Here is a 26,670-nt window from a genome sequence, read left to right as displayed (position 1 = left end):
TAGACGTGTCGTAGAAACCAGCTGTGACTTTGGACTGTTTAGAATCCAACCGTGCTGTTGTAGCACTTTCCAAAATAGTGCTACCCCGACTAGCAACTGCTCCTTGGACCTTGCCCTTATAAGGATATTGTCCAAGTACGGGATAATTAAAACTCCCTTTTTTCGAAGGAGTATCATCATTTTGGCCATAACCTTGGTAAACACCCTCGGTGCCATGTACAGTCCAAACAGCAGTGTCTGGACTTGGTAATGGTAATCCTGTACCACAAATCTGAGGTACTCCTGGCGAGGATGGTAAATGGGGACATGCAGGTAAGCATCCTTGATGTCCCGGGATCCCATGTAATCCCCCTCGTCCAGGCTTGCAATAACCGCCCTGAGCGATTCCATCTTGAACTTGAATTTTTTTATGTATGTGTTCAAGGATTTTAAATATAAAATGGGTCACACCGAACCATGCGGTTTCGGTACCCCAAACCGTGAGGAATAGTAACCCCGTCCTTGTTGAAGTAGGGGCACCTTGAGTATTACCTGCTGGGAATACAGCTTATTAATTGCCTCTAGCGCAGCCTCCCTGCCTGAGGGAGTTGTCGGCAAGGCATATTTGAGGAAACGGCGGGGGGGGAGACATCTCGAATTCCAGCTTGTACCCCTGAAATACTACTTGAATGAAACAGGGATCCACCTGTGAGTGAGCCCACTGATCGCTGAAATTTTTGAGACGGCCCCCCACCGTACCTGGCTACACCTGTGGAGCCCCCGCGTCAAGCTGTGGACTCAGAGGAAGCGAGAGAAGAATTTTGATTCTGGGAACAGGCTGACTGGTGCAGCTTTTTCCCTCTCCCCATGTCTCTGTACAGAAAGGAAGCGCCTTTGACCCGCTTGCTTTTCTGAAGCCGAAAGGACTGCACCTGATAATACAGTGCTTTCTTAGTCTGTGAGGAAACCTGAGGTAATGGATACGAGGTCCCAGAGACCATCCCCAAATAATTCCTCACCCTTATAAGGCAGAGTCTCTATGCGCCTTTTAAAGTCAGCATCACCTGTCCAGTGACAGGTCTCTAATACCCTCCTGACAGAATGGTCATTACATTCATTTTGGATGCCAGCCGGCAAAATATCCCTCTGTGCATCCCTCATATATAAGACGACGTCTTTAATATGTTCTCATGTGTGACAGGGTCACCGACCACGCTGCAGCAGCACGATCTGCAGGTCTCAGTCTAGTACCTGAGTGTGTAAATACAGACTTCAGGATAGCCTCCTGCTTTTTATCAACAGGTACCTTCAAAGTGGCCGTACCTAAAACGGCAGTGCCACCTTTTTTGACAACCGTGTGAGCGCCTTATCCACCCTAGGGGATATCTCCCAGCGTAACTTATCCTCTGGCGGGAAAGGGTACGCCATCAGTAACTTTTTAGAAATTACCAGTTTCTTATCGGGGGGAACCCACGCTTTTCACACACTTCATTCATTCATCTGATGGGGGAACAAAACACTGCCTGCTTTTTCTCCCCAAACATAAAACCCTTTTTTAGTGGTACTTGGGTTAATGTCAGAAATGTGTAACACATTTTTTATTGCCGGGATTAAGTCACGGATGTTCCTAGTGGATTGTGTATATGTCTCAACCTTGTCGACACTGGAGTCAGACTCCGTGTCGACATCTGTGTCTGCCATCTGAGTGAGCGGGCGTTTTTTGAGCCCCTGATGGCCTTTGAGACCCCTGGGCAGGCGCGGACTGAGAAGCCGGCTGTCCCACAGCTGTTACGTCATCCACCCTTTTATGTAAGGAGTTGACACTGTCGGTTAATACCTTTCACCTAACCATCCACTCTGGTGTCGGCCCCACAGCGGGCGACATCACATTTATCGGCATCTGCTCCGTCACCATAGAAGCCTCCTCATTAAACATGTCGACACAGCTGTACCGACACACCGCACACACACAGGGAATGCTCTGACTGAGGACAGGACCCCACAAAGCCCTTTGGGGAGACAGAGAGAGAGTATGCCAGCACACACCAGAGCGCTATATAATGTGGGGATTAACACTGTAACTGAGTGAAATTTCCCCAATAGCTGCTTGTATATATAATATTGCGCCTAAATTTAGTGCCCCCCCCTCTCTTTTTAACCCTTTGAGCCTGAAAACTACAGGGGAGAGCCTGGGGAGCTTTCTTCCAGCTGCACTGTGAAGAGAAAATGGCGCCAGTGTGTCTGAGGGAGATAGCTCCGCCCCTTTTTCGCGGACTTTTCTCCCGCTTTTTTCTGGATTCTGGCAGGGGTATTTACCACATATATAGCCTCTGGTGCTATATATTGTGGTATTTTTGCCAGCCAAGGTGTTAATATTGCTGCTCAGGGCGCCCCCCCCCCCAGCGCCCTGCACCCTCAGTGACCGGAGTGTGAGGTGTACATGAGGAGCAATGGCGCACAGCTGCAGTGCTGTGCGCTACCTTGGTGAAGACTGATGTCTTCTGCCGCCGATTTTCCGGACCTCTTCTTGCTTCTGGCTCTGTAAGGGGGACGGCGGCGCGGCTCCGGGACCGAACACCAAGGACTGGGCCTGCGGTCGATCCCTCTGGAGCTAATGGTGTCCAGTAGCCTAAGAAGCCCAATCCGGCTGCAAGCAGGCGAGTTCGCTTCTTCTCCCCTTAGTCCCTCGCTGCAGTGAGCCTGTTGCCAGCAGATCTCACTGAAAATAAAAAACCTAAATCTATACTTTCTTTCTAAGGGCTCAGGAGAGCCCCTAGTGTGCATCCAACCTCGGCCGGGCACAAAATCTAACTGAGGCTTGGAGGAGGGTCATAGTGGGAGGAGCCAGTGCACACCAGGTGACCTAAAGCTTTCTTTAGTTGTGCCCAGTCTCCTGCGGAGCCGCTATTCCCCATGGTCCTTACGGAGTTCCCAGCATCCACTAGGACGTCAGAGAAATATATAATAACTGAGAATGGCTGTCCTGCGCAGTAGGAGATTGCACCCCCCCACAGTTTTCTCCCACAGATGGCGGCGGAGACGTGACAGCCACAGGGTAAGTACAGCAGGACGGCCAAAGCTACTAGTAGGACGACTGGTCAGGAGGTAATGAGTGTTATGTACACAAACATAGGGAACCCCCAGAATATCATGTCCTGTATTTGGAGCCATGGATCATATGTAATAATACGCTCAGCCACAATTGGGAAAGAGGAAAGAGTTTTATATATACATTGTCTTCCTTTTACTGTATATTTTTGTGATACAGCCAATGTGCTTCATGGAAATCTCACAATACATATTTTACAGTTCAGAAAATGTACTTTCTTTTAATGCACAGTGGTTGCTGGGACAATGGACCTGCAAGGTACGATCAGTAAGAACAGCAAACCCTCCAAACAATGGGGGTCATTCCGAGTTGTTAGCTAGCTGCATTCGTTCGCTGTGCAGCGATGAGGCAAAAAAAAGGCACTTCTGCGTATGCGGCGCAATGCGCACGTGCGACGTACTATTACAACAAACAATGTAGTTTCACACAGGGTCTAGCGAAGCATTTCAGTCGCACTGCTGACCGCAGAGTGATTGACATGAAGTGGGCGTTTCTGGGTGTCAACTGACCGTTTTCAGGGAGTGTGCGGAAAAACGCAGGCATGCCAGGAACAACACAGGAGTGGCAGGAAAAACACAGGAGTGGCTGGGCAAATATAGGGCGTGTTTATGACGTCAAACAGGAACTGAACAGTCTGAAGTCATCGCAAGCGCTGAGTAGGTTTTGAGCTACTCAAACTGCACAAAAAAAAAAAAAAAACTTTGCCGCCGCTCTGTGATCCTTTCGTTCGCACTTCTGCTAAGCTAAAATACACTCCCAGTGGGAGGCGGCATAGCGTTTGCATGGCTGCTAAAAACTGCTAGCGAGCGACTCGGAATGACCACCACTAACTCTCTGACTGAAACCACACTGTGGGACGCTGCACCTTCCAAATCGTAATATGTTACATTATTAGATGTATTTATAAATGCGGTTGAATGAGGACCACCAGCATCCTGGAGTCCTGCCACACTTAAGAAGAGCAGATAGACACATTTAATATATGGGGTGGTGAATCGCTGTTCACAATGACCTCTAACAGTTCCTGTTTTCCAGATCTCCTAGCTGGTGTATTCATTGCAACCTCACATCTTAAACGTTGCACAGAAGGTTTGGAAAACATGAACATGCTCGAGAAGTGAACGTAACCACCACCAGATGGCAACTTCCAGCCATAGTATATTCTATTCTTATAAGGGGGCAGGGCATCATTTCACGTGGCTGCTACAGGGAAAGCACCCAAACATGGCCCATCAGACCCCCCACCCATCCTGCCACCTTAACCCCACGTTACCCCAACACTTGTGAATTCATATTTGAAACTAGGCCAGGAATGATCATAGATGTTCCCACAAGTGCATTTACTGAATACAGGAATGAAACGCGTCACTGACAGTATACCAGCCAGGAATGATCATAGATGTTCCCACAAGTGCATTTACTGAATACAGGAATGAAACGCGTCACTGACAGTATACCAGCCAGGAATGATCATAGATGTTCCCACAAGTGCATTTACTGAATACAGGAATGAAACGCGTCACTGACAGTATACCAGCCAGGAATGATCATAGATGTTCCCACAAGTGCATTTACTGAATACAGGAATGAAATGAGTCACTGACAGTACACCAGGTAATAGTTTGTGTTGGGAGGATTTAATTCAGCAGATACCATTTGTTGTATACACCACATGGCTGCTACATGGTGTGCCCTAGCTCAGAAGGCCTGTAGCAAACGCGTTTCACATAGTCCTTGCAGGCCACCAATTCTTGAAGTGGCCTTTTCCATAGAAACGTATCAAAAGAAACTGGAGAGGTTCTGAGGTCAGGTATCTGTTGATATCGGATGACTGGGCTGTCGGTGATTTTCCATAAATGGGATTTCTGATGTAAGAGGAGACCAGAAAGTGTTAGGAATTCCTTCTTGCAATATAAACAGGAGTAACGTTCCGGAGCCGTAGAAGCGTCTGTATCAGGGGTCTGGCGCTGATCTCTGGAGGACGGAGGTCCGCCAGGACTTGGCATACAGGCTTCGTGTGTATAATGGTGCAGACGAAGCAATGATTGGAGGCTAAAGCCTTTTTTGCAGTACTTGCAATGGTACGGCCTATTCGTTTCATGCTGAAACCGGTGGATAAAGAGTGTAAGCAGTTTATCAAATATCTGGCCGCACTCGTGACACTTGAAGATGGTGAGGTGGGCTTTCCGGTGCCTCGTGAGTGATTTCCGATGCCTGAAACAGATTCTGCACTTCTTACACCAGAAGACTTTCTTAGGTTCAGTGTTGTTAATGTGAGGTTCTGGAGGACGCAGATTCCGAAGCACTGCATCCGTCGGCGTGCTGGTTTTGAGCAGAGTGTTTGGGGGATTGCAGTTGGGTGGCTCTCCTGCGTTTCTACTTGGTGTTAGGCCACCCATCACTTTGGCGTCTTCAGGAGGTTTCTGCACACACTTGGCCTGGACAGACGGACACTTTACATCTGCGCAAAGGCTAACCTTGGTCTCCCAGTCAAGTAGCGTGTTGCTGCTTTGTCTCTGTACTGAGTGGGTCTCCAAGTGTTTAAGCAGACAGGTGGGTCTCTTGTACACCTTTGCGCACTTCTTACACTTATAGACCGTATCATACTTGTGCTCTTGCTGGTGGTTTAAAAAGTCCACCCTATTGCTGAAGATCTTACTGCATATAGAACATTCCTGGCCCTTCTTGTGCACTTTGCGGTGTGCAGACAGTTCCTGAAGGCTGGGAAAAATCTCGTCACATTTGGAGCACTTGCATTGCCTCTGTGTCTTGTGCGTCTGCTTGTGTTCCTGGAACTCCTTCCTGTTGTAGAAGGTGACCTGGCACTTCCCGCATTGGTACTCGTTGATTTGGTGGGTTCTCTGGTGCTTAGTCAGAAACCCAGATTTCCGGAAATGCTTCCCACACAACGAGCACTTGTAGGGTCCTTCTCGCAGGTGGGACTTTTGGTGCAGAAGGAGGCGAGACTCTATGGTGTAGCCTTTCCCACAGTCGATGCAGCGGAAGCTTTTTTTGCCATTCCTTTTTGACGTATTGCAATAGCAATTATAAATGCCGTTGCACAAAATACATTTGGGCTGCAGAGGTCCAATGGGTGTCTTGCGAATAAGTGTTTCGCCGTCTTCTTTCCGGCTCTGCCCATCTTTCCTCCTCTGCCCGTCTTCTTTCCTGCCCTGCCCGTCTTCTTTCCTGCCCTGCGTCTCGGGTTTCATCTCTAAGTGGCTTAGACAAGGGAATGCTCCTCCTGTAACAGACATGAGAGAGAGATAATGATAAATACAAGCACACATACAAAAGGCATTGATCCAATGCACTCGCTACTCCTAGATTTTGGGGTGCATGTGGTATGGGATCAATGTATTGATCATAATATGAACTAAAACCCCACTGTTTATTATGGTGAGTGCCGAGCCTCCAATTTCCCAAATTAAAGGCAAGCTGTCTTTTGAGCTGGATCTATACCTGCATTAGCACTTTGTTAAGGCCCATCATTCTCATCCATGACCGCTCAGAGACGCGCGACGAGGAGCAGCAAGCAGCGGCTGCAGCTTTCTCTGTGAAGTGAGTCGCTGCAACCAATGTTGTGTCCCTGGGTTATATACATTGCTGGCACCAGCCAGCAATGTATATACCGCTGCCCACCAATGCTTATTTAAAAGCCAGTAATATATACATTGCTGGCACAGTGCAGCAATGTATATATTACTGGCACCACTGCTCACCAATAAGCAGCTGGTAACGTATACATTGCTGGCACCGTCCATTATGTAAATAGTCTTTCGCCTCCTGAAAATCTCTTGCTCTTTGGGGTAATAGCTCAGGGTGTCTGCGCTATGTGGTGGAAGATATATCTGTCAGATATATCTGTCAGAGATGTTGTCAAAGTCTTGTGAAATGAAATCTCCTCGTGTGTATGCGCTTTAGTGACCCGCCGCTCTCTCTGAGCCACTTATAAAAAAAAAAAAAAAGTCCAGAAAGGACCAAAACATTGCATTTATACAAGCATGGGCTAAACAAGTAAATCTCGTTATGCTGCATGTGATGGGGAGTGCAGGGCTCAGCAGATGTAGTCCCTGCTCTGCGATGCTGCTGCACATGTCCCGTCTACGCGCACACTTGGCCAGGCTGACTCAGAGGTCTCAGCGATACTATCGTAAGCTCTACGCAGCTCCCAATAACCGGGGAGGCGCAATTTTGTGGCCCGCAATCTACACGTGTGCTCAGGCTGCAGCACTATGCACAATAAGGCCGATCGTTCATATCCCATAATAGGGGGTCACTCAGACCCGATCGCTGCTGTGTGTTTTCGCACAGCAGCGATTGGGTCTGAACTGCGCCGGCGCATGCCAGACAGCCGACGGCTGTCTTTAGCTAGCGATTGCCTCTGCCTGATTGACAGGAAGAGGCGGTTGCTGGGCGGGAGGGGGCAGGATGGCGGCGTTATGCAGTCGTTTAGGGGGCGCGGTCTAGCCAACGCGGGCGTGGCTGGACTGTTGGGGGGGGGGGGGGGGGGGAGAGCGGACCACGGCGGCTGCATGACATCACACGCAGCCAATGTGACCTGGGCAGCGACAAGTAGCTCCCGGCCAGCTGCGCTGGCTGGGAGCTACTGCTAAAGTAGAAAAGCATCGCCGCTGTGCGATGCTTTTGTACTTCTGCAATAGGGCAGGGCCGGACATGCGGGGCGGACTATCCCTGTGCTGGGCGTCCCCCCGCATGTCAGAGTAAATGATCATAGATGTGCTAAATTTATCACACCTACAATCAACTCTGAATCACCCCCATAGTACACAGCTGGAGCAGACCTTATCCCAGAATGGTACGCAGCTGGAGGTGACCCTATCCCATAATGGTACGCAGCTGGAGGGGACCCTATCCCATAATGGTACGCAGCTGGAGGGGACCCTATCCCATAATAGTACGCAGCTGGAGGGGACCCTATCCCATAATGTCACGCAACTAGAGGGGACCCTATCCTATAATGGTACACAGCTGGAGGGGACCCTATCCAATAATGGTACGCAGCTGGAGGGGACCCTATCCCATAATGGTACGCAGCTGGAGGGGACCCTATCCCATAATGTCACGCAACTAGAGGGGACCCTATCCTATAATGGTACGCAGCTGGAGGGGACCCTATCCCATAATGGTACGCAGCTGGAGGGGACCCTATCCCATAATGGTACGCAGCTGGAGGGGACCCTATCCTATAATGGTACGCAGCTGGAGGGGACCCTATCCCATAATGGTACGCAGCTGGAGGGGACCCTATCCTATAATGGTACGCAGCTGGAGGTGACCCTATCCCATAATGGTACGCAGCTGGAGGGGACCCTATCCCATAATGGTACGCAGCTGGAGGGGACCCTATCCCATAATGGTACGCAGCTGGAGGGGACCCTATCCCATAATGGTACGCAGCTGGAGGGGACCCTATCCCATAATGGTACGCAACTAGAGGGGACCCTATCCTATAATGGTACGCAGCTGGAGGTGACCTTATCATAATGGTACGCAGCTGGAGCAGACCCTATCCTATAATTGTATGCAGCTGGAGTGGACCCTATCCTATAATGGCACACACCTGGAGCAGACCCTATCCTATAATTGTATGCAGCTGGAGGGGACCCTATCCCATAATGGTACGCAGCTGGAGGGGACCCTATCCCGTAATGGTACGCAACTAGAGGGGACCCTATCCTATAATGGCACGCAACTAGAGGGGACCCTTTCCCATAATAGTACGCAGCTGGAGGGGACCCTATCCTATAATGGTACGCAGCTGGAGGTGACCTTATCATAATGGTACGCAGCTGGAGCAGACCCCATCCTATAATTGTATGCAGCTGGAGTGGACCCTATCCTATAATGGTACGCAGCTAGAGGGGACCCTATCATAATGGTACGCAGCTGAAGGGGACCCTATCATAATGGTACGCAGCTAGAGGGGACCCTATCCTATAATAGTAGGCAGCTAGAGGGGACCCTATCATAATGGTACGCTGCTAGAGGGGACCCTATCATAATGGTACGCAGCTAGAGGGGACCCTATCCTATAATGGTACGCAGCTAGAGGGGACCCTATCCTATAATGGTACGCAGCTGGAGGGGACCCTATCATAATGGTACGCAGCTAGAGGGGACCCTATCCTATAATGGTACGCAGCTAGAGGGGACCCTATCATAATGGTACGCAGCTAGAGGGGACCCTATCCTATAATGGTACGCAGCTAGAGGGGACCCTATCCTATAATGGTATGCAGCTGGAGGGGACCCTATCATAATGGTACGCAGCTGGAGGGGACCCTATCCTATAATAGTAGGCAGCTAGAGGGGACCCTATCATAATGGTATGCAGCTAGAGGGGACCCTATCATAATGGTACGCTGCTAGAGGGGACCCTATCATAATGGTACACAGCTAGAGGGGACCCTATCATAATGGTACGCAGCTGGAGGGGACCCTATCATAATGGTACGCAGCTAGAGGGGACCCTATCATAATGGTACGCTGCTAGAGGGGACCCTATCCTATAATGGTACGCAGCTAGAGGGGACCCTATCCTATAATGGTATGCAGCTGGAGGGGACCCTATCATAATGGTACGCAGCTAGAGGGGACCCTATCCTATAATGGTATGCAGCTGGAGGGGACCCTATCATAATGGTACGCAGCTGGAGGGGACCCTATCATAATGGTACGCTGCTAGAGGGGACCCTATCATAATGGTACGCAGCTGGAGGGGACCCTATCCTATAATAGTAGGCAGCTAGAGGGGACCCTATCATAATGGTACGCAGCTAGAGGGGACCCTATCCTATAATGGTATGCAGCTGGAGGGGACCCTATCATAATGGTACGCAGCTGGAGGGGACCCTATCATAATGGTACGCTGCTAGAGGGGACCCTATCATAATGGTACGCAGCTGGAGGGGACCCTATCCTATAATAGTAGGCAGCTAGAGGGGACCCTATCATAATGGTACGCTGCTAGAGGGGACCCTATCATAATGGTACGCTGCTAGAGGGGACCCTATCATAATGGTACGCAGCTGGAGGGGACCCTATCATAATGGTACGCAGCTAGAGGGGACCCTATCATAATGGTACGCTGCTAGAGGGGACCCTATCATAATGGTACGCAGCTGGAGGGGACCCTATCATAATGGTACGCAGCTAGAGGGGACCCTATCATAATGGTACGCTGCTAGAGGGGACCCTATCCTATAATGGTACGCAGCTGGAGGGGACCCTATCATAATGGTACGCAGCTGGAGGGGACCCTATCATAATGGTACGCAGCTGGAGGGGACCCTATCATAATGGTACGCAGCTAGAGGGGACCCTATCATAATGGTACGCTGCTAGAGGGGACCCTATCATAATGGTACACAGCTAGAGGGGACCCTATCATAATGGTACGCAGCTGGAGGGGACCCTATCCTATAATAGTAGGCAGCTGGAGGGGACCCTATCATAATGGTACAATAATTGTCACAGCTATACCCCCACCCACAGCTACAGAGCCTTTATAAGGCCAAGGGCTCGGCTGGCTAGGACAACATGGCAGTGCAAACCATCAAGCAGATATCACCAGTTCATGTATGTGTGGGTTGGTTACTTACTAGCCAATAAATATTCCCTGGTGTCTCTCATAGACAGCTTATCCAAACGTTCTATGTCCTGCAATATGTCTGGCCGGGGGCTCAGAGCTCCTGTAACAGGCAGATTTCATTTCAGAGTATGACATATATACAGTGTGTATATATTATATATACACATACTAGTTACCAACCCGCCAGAACAGGACAGTAATGTCAGCGCCTGTGCACTTCAATTGCTCCATTAGCATCTAGTGGCCACCGGCGCGCAAAACACTTGAATGCCCTCCATAGAGGTAAGGCACAGCATTAGCCTTTCATTATTTTATATGGCTTTCTGCCTTGGATGGCATCTCGCCACCTCAAACTTAATATTTCCAAAAATAGGATTTTTAATTACCTTTTATCGTAGTCCGTAGAGGGTGCTGAAGTCCATATTAGTACCATGGGGTATAGACTGGTCCACCAGGAGCCATGGCACTTTAAGAGTTTAACAGTGTGGGCTGGCTCCTCCCTCTATGCCCCTGCTACCAGACTCAGTCTAGAAACTGTGCCCGAGGAGACGACATACTTCGAGATAAGGAAATACACAGATAGTGGCGAGATTCATACCAGCTCACACAACAGGCAAATCCGGCTAACATGCCGGAACAACTCAGCAACAGCTGAAACAGTACTGAAACAGGAATGAACACAGAACTTACCTGGGAACCAGGTAGTACTGAACCAAATAACCACGGCAGGATAAAGAAGTGCTGGACGGGCGCCCAGTATCCTCTATGGACTACGAGAAAAGAATTTACCGGGTGGTAATTAAAATCCTATTTTCTCTTATGTCCTATAGGATGCTGGGGTCCATATTAGTACCATGGGGATGTACCAAAGCTCCCAGAACGGGAGGGAGAGTGCGGAGGCTCCTGCAGAACTGATTGATCAAACTTGAGGTCATCAGAGGCCAAAGTATCGAACTTGTAAAGCTTAGCAAACGTGTTCGAACCAGACCAAGTAGCTGCTCGGCAAAGCTGTAAGGCAGAGATATCCCGGGCAGCCGCCCAGGAAGACCCCACCTTACGAGTAGAGTGGGCCTTAACAGATTTTGGACACGGCAATCCTGCCGTAGAATAGGCATGCTGGATGGTGAACCTGATCCAGGGAGAAATCGACTGCTTAGAAGTAGAGATGAGCGGGTTCGGTTCCTCTGAATCCGAACCCGCCCGAACTTCAGTTTTTTCTTCACGGGTCCGAGCGACTCGGATCTTCCCGCCTTGCTCGGTTAACCCGAGCGCGCCCGAACGTCATCATCCCGCTGTCGGATTCTCGCGAGGCTCGGATTCTATCGCGAGACTCGGATTCTATCGCGAGACTCGGATTCTATATAAGGAGCCGCACGTCGCCGCCATTTTCACACGTGCATTGAGATTCATAGGGAGAGGACGTGGCTGGCGTCCTCTCCGTTTAGAGAAGAGAGTGAGACAGTAGAGAGAGACACAGTAGTAGTAATTTTGGGGAGCATTATTAGGAGGAGTACTACTATATACTACTACTTGCTGAAGTGATATAGATTAGATAGTGTGACTGTATTAATTATCTGACTTGTGGGGGAGACACGGACAGTGGGGAGCAGTTAGAGTCTGAGAGCAGGACTCAGGAGTACATATAACGTACAGTGCACACTTTTGCTGCCAGAGTCAGTGCCACACTGCCATTGTTGTGACCACACTGACCACCAGACCAGTATAATATATTTTGTTATTGTCTGCTTAGGAGTACTACTTGCAAGCTGCTGATAGTGTGACCAGTGACCTGACCACCAGTTTAATAATCAATCACCACCAGTTTAATATATATATATATATATATATATATATATATATAATTGTATATAATATAATATATATATATATATATATATATATATATATATATAATATTGTATACCACCTACCCGTGGTTTTTTTTTCATTCTTCTTTATACATACTACTATAGTAGCTTACTGTAGCAGTCTGCGGTGCTGCTGAGGTGACAGTGTCCAGCAGGTCCGTCATCAGTCATTACATAATAAATATATATACCTGTCCGGCTGCAGTACTAGTGATATTATATATACATATATATTGATTTCATCTCATTATCATCCAGTCTATATTAGCAGCAGACACAGTACGTTAGTCCACGGCTGTAGCTACCTCTGTGTCGGCACTCGGCAGTCCATCCATAATTGTATACCACCTCCCCGTGGTTTTTTCTTTTTCTTTCTTCTTTGTACATACTACTATAGTATAGTAGCTTACTGTAGCAGTCTGCGGTGCTGCTGAGCTGACAGTGTCCAGCAGGTCCGTCATCAGTCATTACATAATAAATATACATACCTGTCCGGCTGCAGTACTAGTGATATTATATTGATTTCATCTCATTATCATCCAGTCTATATTAGCAGCAGACACAGTACGGTAGTCCACGGCTGTAGCTACCTCTGTGTCGGCACTCGGCAGTCCATCCATAATTGTATACCACCTCCCCGTGGTTTTTTCTTTTTCTTTCTTCTTTGTACATACTACTATAGTATAGTAGCTTACTGTAGCAGTCTGCGGTGCTGCTGAGCTGACAGTGTCCAGCAGGTCCGTCATCAGTCATTACATAATAAATATACATACCTGTCCGGCTGCAGTACTAGTGATATTATATTGATTTCATCTCATTATCATCCAGTCTATATTAGCAGCAGACACAGTACGGTAGTCCACGGCTGTAGCTACCTCTGTGTCGGCACTCGGCAGTCCATCCATAATTGTATACCACCTCCCCGTGGTTTTTTTCTTTTCTTTCTTCTTTGTACATACTACTATAGTATAGTAGCTTACTGTAGCAGTCTGCGGTGCTGCTGAGCTGACAGTGTCCAGCAGGTCCGTCATCAGTCATTACATAATAAATATACATACCTGTCCGGCTGCAGTACTAGTGATATTATATTGATTTCATCTCATTATCATCCAGTCTATATTAGCAGCAGACACAGTACAGTAGTCCACGGCTGTAGCTACCTCTGTGTCGGCACTCGGCAGTCCATCCATAATTGTATACCACCTCCCCGTGGTTTTTTTTTTTCTTTCTTCTTTGTACATACTACTATAGTATAGTATAGTAGCTTACTGTAGCAGTCTGCGGTGCTGCTGAGCTGACAGTGTCCAGCAGGTCCGTCATCAGTCATTACATAATAAATATACATACCTGTCCGGCTGCAGTACTAGTGATATTATATTGATTTCATCTCATTATCATCCAGTCTATATTAGCAGCAGACACAGTACGGTAGTCCACGGCTGTAGCTACCTCTGTGTCGGCACTCGGCAGTCCATCCATAATTGTATACCACCTACCCGTGGTTTTTTTTCTTTTCTTTCTTCTTGATACATACTACTATAGTAGCTTACTGTAGCAGTCTGCGGTGCTGCTGAGCTGACAGTGTCCAGCAGGTCCATCATCAGTCATTACATAATAAATATATATACCTGTCCGGCTGCAGTACTAGTGATATTATATATATATATATATATATATATATATATATATATTGATTTCATCTCATTATCATCCAGTCTATATTAGCAGCAGACACAGTACGGTAGTCCACGGCTGTAGCTACCTCTGTGTCGGCAGTCGCTCGTCCATCCATAAGTATACTAGTATCCATCCATCTCCATTGTTTACCTGAGGTGCCTTTTAGTTGTGCCTATTAAAATATGGAGAACAAAAATGTTGAGGTTCCAAAATTAGGGAAAGATCAAGATCCACTTCCACCTCGTGCTGAAGCTGCTGCCACTAGTCATGGCCGAGACGATGAAATGCCAGCAACGTCATCTGCCAAGGCCGATGCCCAATGTCATAGTACAGAGCATGTAAAATCCAAAACACCAAATATCAGTAAAAAAAGGACTCCAAAATCTAAAATAAAATTGTCGGAGGAGAAGCGTAAACTTGCCAATATGCCATTTACCACACGGAGTGGCAAGGAACGGCTGAGGCCCTGGCCTATGTTCATGGCTAGTGGTTCAGCTTCACATGAGGATGGAAGCACTCAGCCTCTCGCTAGAAAACTGAAAAGACTCAACCTGGCAAAAGCACCGCAAAGAACTGTGCGTTCTTCGAAATCCCAAATCCACAAGGAGAGTCCAATTGTGTCGGTTGCGATGCCTGACCTTCCCAACACTGGACGTGAAGAGCATGCGCCTTCCACCATTTGCACGCCCCCTGCAAATGCTGGAAGGAGCACCCGCAGTCCAGTTCCTGATAGTCAGATTGAAGATGTCAGTGTTGAAGTACACCAGGATGAGGAGGATATGGGTGTTGCTGGCGCTGGGGAGGAAATTGACAAGGAGGATTCTGATGGTGAGGTGGTTTGTTTAAGTCAGGCACCCGGGGAGACACCTGTTGTCCGTGGGAGAAATAGGGCCGTTGACATGCCTGGTGAAAATACCAAAAAAAATCAGCTCTTCGGTGTGGAAGTATTTCACCAGAAATGCGGACAACATTTGTCAAGCCGTGTGTTGCCTTTGTCAAGCTGTAATAAGTAGGGGTAAGGACGTTAACCACCTCGGAACATCCTCCCTTATACGTCACCTGCAGCGCATTCATAATAAGTCAGTGACAAGTTCAAAAACTTTGGGCGACAGCGGAAGCAGTCCACTGACCAGTAAATCCCTTCCTCTTGTAACCAAGCTCACGCAAACCACCCCACCAACTCCCTCAGTGTCAATTTCCTCCTTCCCCAGGAATGCCAATAGTCCTGCAGGCCATGTCACTGGCAATTCTGACGAGTCCTCTCCTGCCTGGGATTCCTCCGATGCATCCTTGCGTGTAACGCCTACTGCTGCTGGCGCTGCTGTTGTTGCTGCTGGGAGTCGATGGTCATCCCAGAGGGGAAGTCGTAAGCCCACTTTTACTACTTCCACCAAGCAATTGACTGTCCAACAGTCCTTTGCGAGGAAGATGAAATATCACAGCAGTCATCCTGTTGCAAAGCGGATAACTGAGGCCTTGACAACTATGTTGGTGTTAGACGTGCGTCCGGTATCCGCCGTTAGTTCACAGGGAACTAGACAATTTCTTGAGGCAGTGTGCCCCCGTTACCAAATACCATCTAGGTTCCACTTCTCTAGGCAGGCGATACCGAGAATGTACACGGACGTCAGAAAAAGACTCACCAGTGTCCTAAAAAATGCAGTTGTACCCAATGTCCACTTAACCACGGACATGTGGACAAGTGGAGCAGGGCAGGGTCAGGACTATATGACTGTGACAGCCCACTGGGTAGATGTATGGACTCCCGCCGCAAGAACAGCAGCGGCGGCACCAGTAGCAGCATCTCGCAAACGCCAACTCTTTCCTAGGCAGGCTACGCTTTGTATCACCGGTTTCCAGAATACGCACACAGCTGAAAACCTCTTACGGCAACTGAGGAAGATCATCGCGGAATGGCTTACCCCAATTGGACTCTCCTGTGGATTTGTGGCATCGGACAACGCCAGCAATATTGTGTGTGCATTAAATATGGGCAAATTCCAGCACGTCCCATGTTTTGCACATACCTTGAATTTGGTGGCGCAGAATTTTTTAAAAAACGACAGGGGCGTGCAAGAGATGCTGTCGGTGGCCAGAAGAATTGCGGGACACTTTCGGCGTACAGGCACCACGTACAGAAGACTGGAGCACCACCAAAAACGCCTGAACCTGCCCTGCCATCATCTGAAGCAAGAAGTGGTAACGAGGTGGAATTCAACCCTCTATATGCTTCAGAGGTTGGAGGAGCAACAAAAGGCCATTCAAGCCTATACAATTGAGCACGATATAGGAGGTGGAATGTACCTGTCTCAAGCGCAGTGGAGAATGATTTCAACGTTGTGCAAGGTTCTGCAACCTTTTGAACTTGCCACACGTGAAGTCAGTTCAGACACTGCCAGCCTGAGTCAGGTCATTCCCCTCATCAGGCTTTTGCAGAAGAAGCTGGAGGCATTGAAGGAGGAGCTAAAAGGGAGCGATTCCGCTAGGCATGTGGGACTTGTGGATGGAGCCCTTAATTCGCTTAACAAGGATTCACGGGTGGTCAATCTGTTGAAATCAAAGCACTACATTTTGGCCACCGTGCTCGATCCTAGATTTAAAAACTTCCTTGGATCTCTCTTTCCGGCAGACACAAGTCTGCTGGGGTTCAAAGACCTGCTGGTGACAAAATTGTCAAGTCAAGCGGAATGCGACCTGTCAACATCTCCTCCTTCACATTCTCCCGCAACTGGGGGTGCGAGGAAAAGGCTCAGAATTCAGAGCCCACCCGCTGGCGGTGATGCAGGGCAGTCTGGAGCGACTGCTGATGCTGACATCTGGTCCGGACTGAAGACCTGACAACGATTACGGACATGTCGTCTACTGTCACTGCATATGATTCTCTCACCATTGAAAGAATGGTGGAGGATTATATGAGTGACCGCATCCAAGTAGGCACGTCAGACAGTCCGTACTTATACTGGCAGAAAAAAGAGGCAATTTGGAGGCCCTTGCACAAACTGGCTTTATTCTACCTAAGTTGCCCTCCCACAAGTGTGTACTCCGAAAGAGTGTTTAGTGCCGCCGCTCACCTTGTCAGCAATCTGCGTACGAGGTTACTTCCAGAAAATGTGGAGAAGATGATGTTCATTAAAATGAATTATAATCAATTCCTCCGTGGAGACATTGACCAGCAGCAATTGCCTCCACAAAGTACACAGGGAGCTGAGATGGTGGATTCCAGTGGGGACGAATTGATAATCTCTGAGGAGCGGGATGTACACGGTGATATATCGGAGGATGATGATGAGGTGGACATCTTGCCTCTGTAGAGCCAGTTTGTGCAAGGAGAGATTAATTGCTTCTTTTTTGGTGGGGGTCCATACCATCCCGTCATTTCAGTCACAGTCGTGTGGCAGACCCTGTCACTGAAATGATGGGTTGGTTAAAGTGTGCATGTCCTGTTTATACAACATAAGGGTGGGTGGGAGGGCCCAAGGACAATTCCATCTTGCACCTCTTTTTTCTTTAATTTTTCTTTGCGTCATGTGCTGTTTGTGGAGTGTTTTTTGGAAGAGCCTTCCTGCGTGACACTGCAGTGCCACTCCTAGATGGGCCCGGTGTTTGTGTCGGCCACTAGGGTCGCTTATCTTACTCACACAGCTACCTCATTGCGCCTCTTTTTTTCTTTGCGTCATGTGCTGTTTGTGGAGTGTTTTTTGGAAGGGCCATCCTGCGTGACACTGCAGTGCCACTCCTAGATGGGCCCGGTGTTTGTGTCGGCCACTAGGGTCGCTTATCTTACTCACACAGCTACCTCATTGCGCCTCTTTTTTTCTTTGCGTCATGTGCTGTTTGGGGAGTGTTTTTTGGAAGGGCCATCCTGCGTGACACTGCAGTGCCACTCCTAGATGGGCCCGGTGTTTGTGTCGGCCACTAGGGTCGCTTATCTTACTCACACAGCTACCTCATTGCGCCTCTTTTTTTCTTTGCGTCATGTGCTGTTTGGGGAGGGTTTTTTGGAAGGGACATCCTGCGTGACACTGCAGTGCCACTCCTAGATGGGCCAGGTGTTTGTGTCGGCCACTAGGGTCGCTTAGCTTAGTCATCCAGCGACCTCGGTGCAAATTTTAGGACTAAAAATAATAGTGAGGTGTGAGGTATTCAGAATAGACTGAAAATGAGTGTAAATTATGGTTTTTGAGGTTAATACTTTGGGATCAAAATGAACCCCAAATTCTATGATTTAAGCTGTTTTTTAGTGTTTTTTGAAATAAACACCCGAATCCAAAACTCACCCGAATCCGACAAAAAAAAAAAATCGGTGAGGTTTTGCCAAAACGCGGTCGAACCCAAAACACGGCCGCGGAACCGAACCCAAAACCAAAACACAAAACCCGAAAAATTTCCGGTGCACATCTCTACTTAAAAGCAGGACGCCCAATTTTCTTGGGATCATAGAAGACAAACAGAGAGTCAGATTTCCTGAGACGAGCAGTCCTCTTCACATAAATCTTCGAAGTCCTCACAACATCCAAGGCCTTTGAAGCAATTGAGGAGTCTGTAGCCACTGGCACCACAATAGGTTGGTTGATATGAAAAGCCGACACAACCTTAGGAAGGAACTGTGGACGAGTCCTGAGTTCCGCCCTATCTTCATGGAAGACCAGATAGGGACTTTTACAGGACAAAGCCCCCAATTCCGACACACGTCGAGCAAAAGCCAAGGCCAACAAAGTTACCGCCTTCCATGTGACAAACTTGATGATTTCAGCCTCCTGTAGAGGCTCAAACCAATCCGACTGCTGGAACTGGAACACGACCTCAAGATCCCATGGTGACGTTGGTGCCACAAAAGGGGGCTGGATGTGCAGAACCCTTTTAAAAAAGGTCTGAACCTCAGGGAGGACAGACAACTGTTTCTGGAAGAAAATGGATAAGGCCGAAATCTGGACCTTGCTGGAGCCCAATCTCAGGCCTAAATCCACACCTGCTTGCAGGAAAAGGAGAAACCGTTCAAGTTGAAACTCCACCGCAGGAAACTTCTTGGATTCACACCAAGACGCATACTTTTTCCAAATTCGATGGTAATGTTTAGACGTTACCCCCTTCCTATGATAGCAAGAGGAATGAAGTACCCAACAGTGCGCATAAGGCAGCTAGTAATACAGTGCACCACAAGAGGCTTTTCCCACCTCCCACATAAAATGCAAGTAAAAAATTCGATACGTGGAATACCGCTCAACCAGCGCCTTACTAGACGTGAATAGCTATTATTCAACTTGTTAAATCCATACACCTCCTTCAGTTTTTCTGCATATGGAGAGGCTTTCAGCCCTCGGTCATGGAGTCAGTACCGGAAAAAGAAATGTTAAACAAAATAGTGTGATACTGTATAAAAATGTAATATTTTATGACGTCACACACATAACATTTAGCTAAAAACAAATTCCAAACATGAAGACATAAACTGCGGGGGGCTGACACCCTGGGCATCGACAGAAGTCTTGGCTAATTACCGGCTAATTAAAGAAAACTGGCTCATAAAGATGTTCACATGTCAGTCCAAACAGGGTATATCACCAGGCTGCAGCACAGGGATTCCTTAGTCACAGGATTCTCACGCAAGCCGGGTCAGTCTGCACTCCTCGTCGTCCACATACGGGGTCAGTCCCAAGTAGAGCACCCACGCGTTACGACCCTCCACGGGTCTTTCTCAAGGTCAGCTCAAATCAGCAGTAGATCGAGTAGATCCGCGTACCAAGCCCTCCTTAGCCAGTTCGGAGCAATGAGGATTGCCAGAACCCTTGTTCTTTTTACAAGTTGTAGACCTCTTGTCTCTCGACCTGGAACAGTACCTCCTCAGCTTCTTGTTTAGGCGGGGGGCCATCATGTCTATGTGAGGAACCCCCCACCAACCGGTTACCTCCGCGAACACCTCCGGGTGGAGGCCCAACTCTCCTGAATGGAGATCGTATCTGCCGAGGAAGTCCGCTTCCCAGTTGTCTACTCCCGGAATGAAGATTGCTGACATCGCTACAGCGTGCCTTTCTGCCCAGAGGAGGATCCTTGTCACCTCTGACATTGCAGCCCTGCTCTTGGTTCCGCCTTGTCGGTTTATGTAGGCCACTGTGGTCACGTTGTCCGACTGCACATGAACAGCCCGATCCTGTAGAAGGTGTGCCGCTTGAAGAAGGCCATTGTAAACGGCTCTTAGCTCCAGGATGTTTATCGGAAGAAGGGATTCCTGACTTGACCACCTTCCTTGGAAGGTTTCCCCTTGAGCGACTGCTCCCCAACCTCTTAGACTTGCATCCGTGGTTAGAAGGATCCATTCCTGAACCCCAAACCTTCGGCCCTCCAGAAGGTGAAGTAGTTGCAGCCACCAGAGGTGCGAAATTCTTGCTTTCAGCGACAGACGTATCCTCTGGTGCATATGTAGGTGAGATCCCGACCACTGGTCCAAGAGATCCAGTTGAAAGGACCGAGCATGAAACCTTCCGTACTGCAGAGCCTCGTAGTAGGCATCCTTGATGTCCAGGGAGTCCAGGGACTCCAGGGACACTGGGAACCCCCCCCCCCCTCTCTGTAAATCCTGAGATAACCGCTCGCAGAGACTCCATTTTGAATTTGAAGTCCCTGAGATAAGGGTTCAATGATTTCAAGTTCAGAATTGGCATGACCGAACCATGTGGCTTCGGTACCACAAAAAGGTTCGAATAGTAACCTTTGTTCAACTGATGAGGTGAAACTGGAACAATGACCTCCGACAATACCAATTTTCGGATAGCGTCCAGTAAAATAGCTCTGTACGCCGGCAAAGCCGGCAAGCCTGATTTGAAGAATCGGTGAGGTGGGAGAGTTTGAAACTCCAGCCTGTACCCCCGGGACACAATATCCTGTATCCAGAGATCCAGGCCGGACGACACCCAGAAATGGCTGAAATGCCAGAGTCTCGCTCCCACCTGACCTACTTCCAGGCTGTGCAGTCCACCGTCATGCTGAGGACTTTGAGGCATCAGAAGCAGGCTTCTGGTCCTGGGAACCTGCAGGAGCAGGCTTTTTGGATTTGGCACGACCACCTCTAAAGAAGGTGTGAGAAGGCTTGTTCTTTCTAGTCCTAGTGGGCCGAAAGGACTGTGACGTGTTGGGAGACAAAGGCTTCTTCGTAGCTGGTGTAGCTGAGGAGAGAAAAGGAGACCTACCCGCGGTAGCTGTGGCAATCCACGCATCCAGTGCCTCCCCAAACAGAGACTGACCTGTATAGGGTAGGCTCTCCACACTCTTCCTGGATTCCACGTCCGCAGACCATTGGCGCAGCCAGAGACCCCTGCGAGCCGAGACAGACATGGAGGAGATCCCCGCAGCCATGGAACCCAGATCCTTCATGGATTCCACCAGAAACCCGGCAGAATCCTGTATGTTACGTAAAAACAAATCACCGTCACCTTTATCCATCGTTGTCAAGTCCTCCTGCAGAGTGATCGACCACTTTGTTAGTGCTTTTGAAATCCATGCACAGGCAATAGTAGGCCGCAGTATCGCCCCTGAAGCGGTGTATATGGATTTGAGCGTAGCATCGACCTTGCGATCCGCCGGGTCTTTCAACGCGGTAGATCCAGGGACAGACAAAGCACTTTGACAGCCTGGAAACAGAGGCGTCAACTATAGGCAGGGACTCCCATTTTTTTCTATCGTCCTCCGGAAAGGGAAAAGCAACCAGAATCCTTTTAGGCATCTGGAATATTTTCTCCAGGTTTTCCCAGGCCTTTTTAAAAATGGCATTTAATTCCTTAGATGCTGGGAAGGTGAGAGGGGCTTTCTTACTGTCTGTGAAAAAAGCCTCCTCAACCTGCTCAGGAGGTGTGTCAGAAATATGTAACACATCCTGCATGGCCTCAATCATCAACTGCACCCCCTTAGCAAGTGATGCCGTCCCCCTTGACACATCCCCATCACAGTCTGCTGTGTCAGAATCGGTATCCGTGTCATCCTGCGTAATTTGGGCAAGAGCACGTTTGTGAGAATGTACCGCAGGGGCCCCGAGGGAGCAGTATCGGACCATACTGCCATAGTGGATTGCAATACCTGAGTTGCATGCTCAGTCCTTGCAACCCTTTCTGAAATCTGAGAAATAGTCCCCCTAAGAGAGGCTAACCACTCCGGTTCTCTAGCCGGGATCTGCGCTACAACAGTGCAATCCTGATTACATGGGATGGGATCTTCCTGAGAAGATATATCCTCTGTAGCATATGAGAGAGTCTCTAGACATGGTTGCTTGTACACCCCACATACATACAGGGTACAGGGCAGAGTTTCCCCCAAAGAATGGCAGAGAGACAGAGATTGGAGCCAACCCACACACAGCGCTATATAGGTATAGGGAGACCCTTAACCAGCACTGACTGTGTCCCTTAATAGGTGACACAGCCTATACACAGCCTCCCCCCCTTCTACACCCCCCTGGTACCGTACAGATAGCTGGAGTTGCTCTGGGGGGACTGCTCTTCACTAACAGCGTTTCTGCAGGCAGGAAAATGGCCCTGAACGCTGCTGGGTCCGCTCTGATAAGCTCCGCCCCCTTAATGGCGCTGTCTTCCCGCTCTTCAAGATTATACTGGCCTGAGGATTTTCTGCTGGCTGAGATCCGAGGACCCCGACAGGCTTTCTGGTCAGTGTAGGGTTAAGGTGCTGGCTCAGGGCGCCCCTCACAGTGCCACACCATCTACCGCTGAGCCCCCGGAGCGCAGTCAGTACTGCGCTCCCTACCCTGTAGCCGCCATCTTCACATCGGCTCCCCGCTTGCCAGGGAGCGGATGACTCACTCGCCACACTTCAGCTCTGTAAGGGGGTGGCGGCATGCTGCCGGGGTGAGTGTTCCTCTGCGGCGGGGAGCGATCTATCCCCTCTGGAGCTCAGTGTCCAGTCAGCGGAGACAGTGGCTCAGACCCCACAGGGCGAACACTGCTCCCCCCCCTCAGTCCCTCGCTGCAGGGAGGCTGTTGCCAGCAGCCTCCCTGTAAAATAACAAACTCTAAAGAAAGCTTTTACTAAAGAAGCCCTGTAGAGCTCCCCTAGCTGTGACCAGCTCCTCCGGGCACATTTTCTAAACTGAGTCTGGTAGGAGGGGCATAGAGGGAGGAGCCAGCCCACACCCTCAAACTCTTAAAGTGTCAATGGCTCCTGGTGGACCCGTCTATACCCCATGGTACTAATATGGACCCCAGCATTCCCTAGGACGTAAGAGAAACATAGTTAATTATATTTCCTCCAGCCAAAAGTAGTTACCAACCTGATATCTCTATCACTGGTGAGAACTCGGCAATCATCCCTACCCCACAAGCTCGCTGCCTAGGTGTCACCCCTGACTCTGATCTGTCCTTTGTTCCCCACATTCAGTCTGTCTCACAGTCATGTTACATACATCTAAGAAACATATCCAGAATACGACCATACCTTACACAAGACACAGCAACACTCTGATCCATGCTCTCATTATCTCTTCTCTTATCTCAAAATATCTCCCTACCCGACCTCTCTGCTCTGCACAGTATCTGCGTCTCTCATCCACACTCATTACTTGCTCCCATGCACGATTGCAGGACTTCCTTCAGGCTGCACCCACTCTGTGGAATGCCCTCCCACGCACAATAAGACTCCTCTAGTCTCCAAACCTTCAAGCGTTCCCTGAAAACTCATCTCTTCAGACAATTTATCACATTCCAGACCCACCCGCATAACCTTCATAAGCTTTCCTATCCAGTTATAGCCCCACTGTACAGTCCACACACATCCCCCACATATCTTAATGTTTTTCACTTTCCCTTCCTCCTGACCCTGGTTCATCATTGCTGGGATGTCATATCATGCAGCCCACCAAGAACCTAGCAATACGGTGGATCATTATGCAATAGATAGTTCCTATCCTTGTGTATCCATGCCTATCTCACTATAGAGTGTAAGTTGTGAGCAGGGCCCTCCTACCTCTACGTATGTCTGTTATTACCCAGTTTTATCACAGTTGTTCCAACTGTAAAGCGCAATGGAATTTGCTGCGTTCTACAAGAGAGAGTGAGAGAGAGTGAGAGAAAGAGAGAGAGAGAAAAGAAAAAGAAAGAAAGAAAAAGAAAAAAAGAAAAAGAAAAAGAAAGAGAAAAAGAAAGAAAGAAAGAAAGAAAGAAAGAAAGATCTCAAGCTTCAAACATTGGGCATAATTGCATAATTCAGATAAATGTCGCACATCTACGATCAGCCACCCTGACATGTGGGGGGATGGCCAGCACAGGGCTAGTCCGCCCCACATGTCTGGCTATGCCCTCCGCATAGGTACAAGAGCATCGCACAGCGGCGATGCTTTTGTACCTGACGAGTAGCTTCATACCAGCGCCCGCTCCAGCGTACTGGCAGGTCACTACTCACCGCATCCTGGGTTGCAGCAGCTGCGTATGACGTCACGCAGCCGCCGCAGCCCATCCAACCAACGGTCCCGGGAACGCCTCTGTTGTCTGGACTGCGCCCCGCCAACGGCGTTATTACGCCGTTGACACCCACCTACCGCTGCCTGTCAATCAGGCAGAGGCAATCGCACCATTGATAGCATCTCACTGGGCTCCCGGGATTCGCACGCTCAGTGCAGCTGCTGCACGTGCGCACTCCACAAAGTAATCCAGACTGCGATCGCTTCCGCAATGCATAGTATCCAAAAAACACCCCAATTACGGTGCATGTCCATACAAGAGCAACATTAAGAAGGCTTATAAAGGAGAACGCGGCATAGCGCAGACATCCTCCTGTTATCACAGCCGCCATAGGGAGAACGCGGCACATCGCAGACATCCTCCTGTTATCACAGCCGCCATAGGGAGAACGCGGCACAGCGCAGACATCATCCTGTTATCACAGCCCGCCATAGGGAGAACGCGGCACAGCGCAGACATCATCCTGTTATCACAGCCCGCCATAGAGAGAACGCGGCACAGCGCAGACATCATCCTGTTATCACAGCCGCCATAGGAGAACGCGGCACAGCGCAGACAGACATCCTGTTATCACAGCCCGCCATAGGGAGAACGCGGCACAGCGCAGACATCCTCCTGTTATCACAGCCCGCCATAGGGAGAACGCGGCACAGCGCAGACATCATCCTGTTATCACAGCCCGCCATAGGGAGAACGCGGCACAGCGCAGACATCATCCTGTTATCACAGCCCGCCATAGGGAGAACGCGGCACAGCGCAGACATCCTCCTGTTATCACAGCCCGCCATAGGGAGAACGCGGCACAGCGCAGACATCATCCTGTTATCACAGCCCGCCATAGAGAGAACGCGGCACAGCGCAGACATCATCCTGTTATCACAGCCCGCCATAGAGAGAACGCGGCACAGCGCAGACATCATCCTGTTATCACAGCCGCCATAGGGAGAACGCGGCACAGCGCAGACATCATCCTGTTATCACAGCCGCCATAGAGAGAACGCGGCACAGCGCAGACATCCTGTTATCACAGCCCGCCATAGGGAGAACGCGGCACAGCGCAGACATCATCCTGTTATCACAGCCCGCCATAGGGAGAACGCGGCACAGCGCAGACATCATCCTGTTATCACAGCCCGCCATAGGGAGAACGCGGCACAGCGCAGACATCATCCTATTATCACAGCCGCCATAGGGAGAACGCGGCACAGCGCAGACATCATCCTGTTATCACAGCCCGCCATAGGGAGAACGCGGCACAGCGCAGACATCATCCTGTTATCACAGCCCGCCATAGGGAGAACGCGGCACAGCGCAGACATCATCCTGTTATCACAGCCGCCATAGGGAGAACGCGGCACAGCGCAGACATCCTGTTATCACAGCCCGCCATAGGGAGAACGCGGCACAGCGCAGACATCATCCTGTTATCACAGCCGCCATAGGGAGAACGCGGCACAGCGCAGACATCATCCTGTTATCACAGCCGCCATAGGGAGAACGCGGCACAGCGCAGACATCATCCTGTTATCACAGCCCGCCATAGGGAGAACGCGGCACAGCGCAGACATCCTCCTGTTATCACAGCCCGCCATAGGGAGAACGCGGCACAGCGCAGACATCCTGTTATCACAGCCCGCCATAGGGAGAACGCGGCACAGCGCAGACATCCTGTTATCACAGCCCGCCATAGGGAGAACGCGGCACAGCGCAGACATCCTGTTATCACAGCCCGCCATAGGGAGAACGCGGCACAGCGCAGACATCCTGTTATCACAGCCCGCCATAGGGAGAACGCGGCACAGCGCAGACATCATCCTGTTATCACAGCCCGCCATAGGGAGAACGCGGCACAGCGCACACATCATCCTGTTATCACAGCCCGCCATAGGGAGAACGCGGCACAGCGCAGACATCATCCTGTTATCACAGCCGCCATAGAGAGAACGCAGCACAGCGCAGACATCA

General features: G+C 49.6%; 1 protein-coding gene across 5 annotated transcripts in view; it reads right to left on the bottom strand.

Moving 5' to 3' along the window:
* Nucleotides 1-4,706: 4,706 nt before the first annotated feature.
* Nucleotides 4,707-26,670, bottom strand: part of LOC134928657 (zinc finger protein 626-like) — a 108,062-nt gene continuing 86,098 nt past the window's right edge. For 4 of the 5 annotated variants that reach the window (XM_063924616.1, XM_063924620.1, XM_063924618.1 and 1 more), the window contains exons 4-5: nt 10,714-10,803; nt 4,707-6,332 (exon numbers count right to left, since the gene is read on the bottom strand). In XM_063924616.1, the coding sequence (XP_063780686.1) occupies nt 4,768-6,332; nt 10,714-10,803 (1,655 nt within the window). In that variant the 3' untranslated portion in view covers nt 4,707-4,767. The remainder of the gene's footprint in view (nt 6,333-10,713; nt 10,804-26,670) is intronic. The other variant, XM_063924619.1, reaches the window with a different exon arrangement.

Source organism: Pseudophryne corroboree, chromosome 5 (genome assembly GCF_028390025.1).
Source record: "Pseudophryne corroboree isolate aPseCor3 chromosome 5, aPseCor3.hap2, whole genome shotgun sequence".
In the NCBI taxonomy this organism is placed as follows: domain Eukaryota; kingdom Metazoa; phylum Chordata; class Amphibia; order Anura; family Myobatrachidae; genus Pseudophryne; species Pseudophryne corroboree.
Note: the sequence above shows the minus strand (reverse complement) of the source record. Positions and strands in the feature narration are given on the sequence as shown.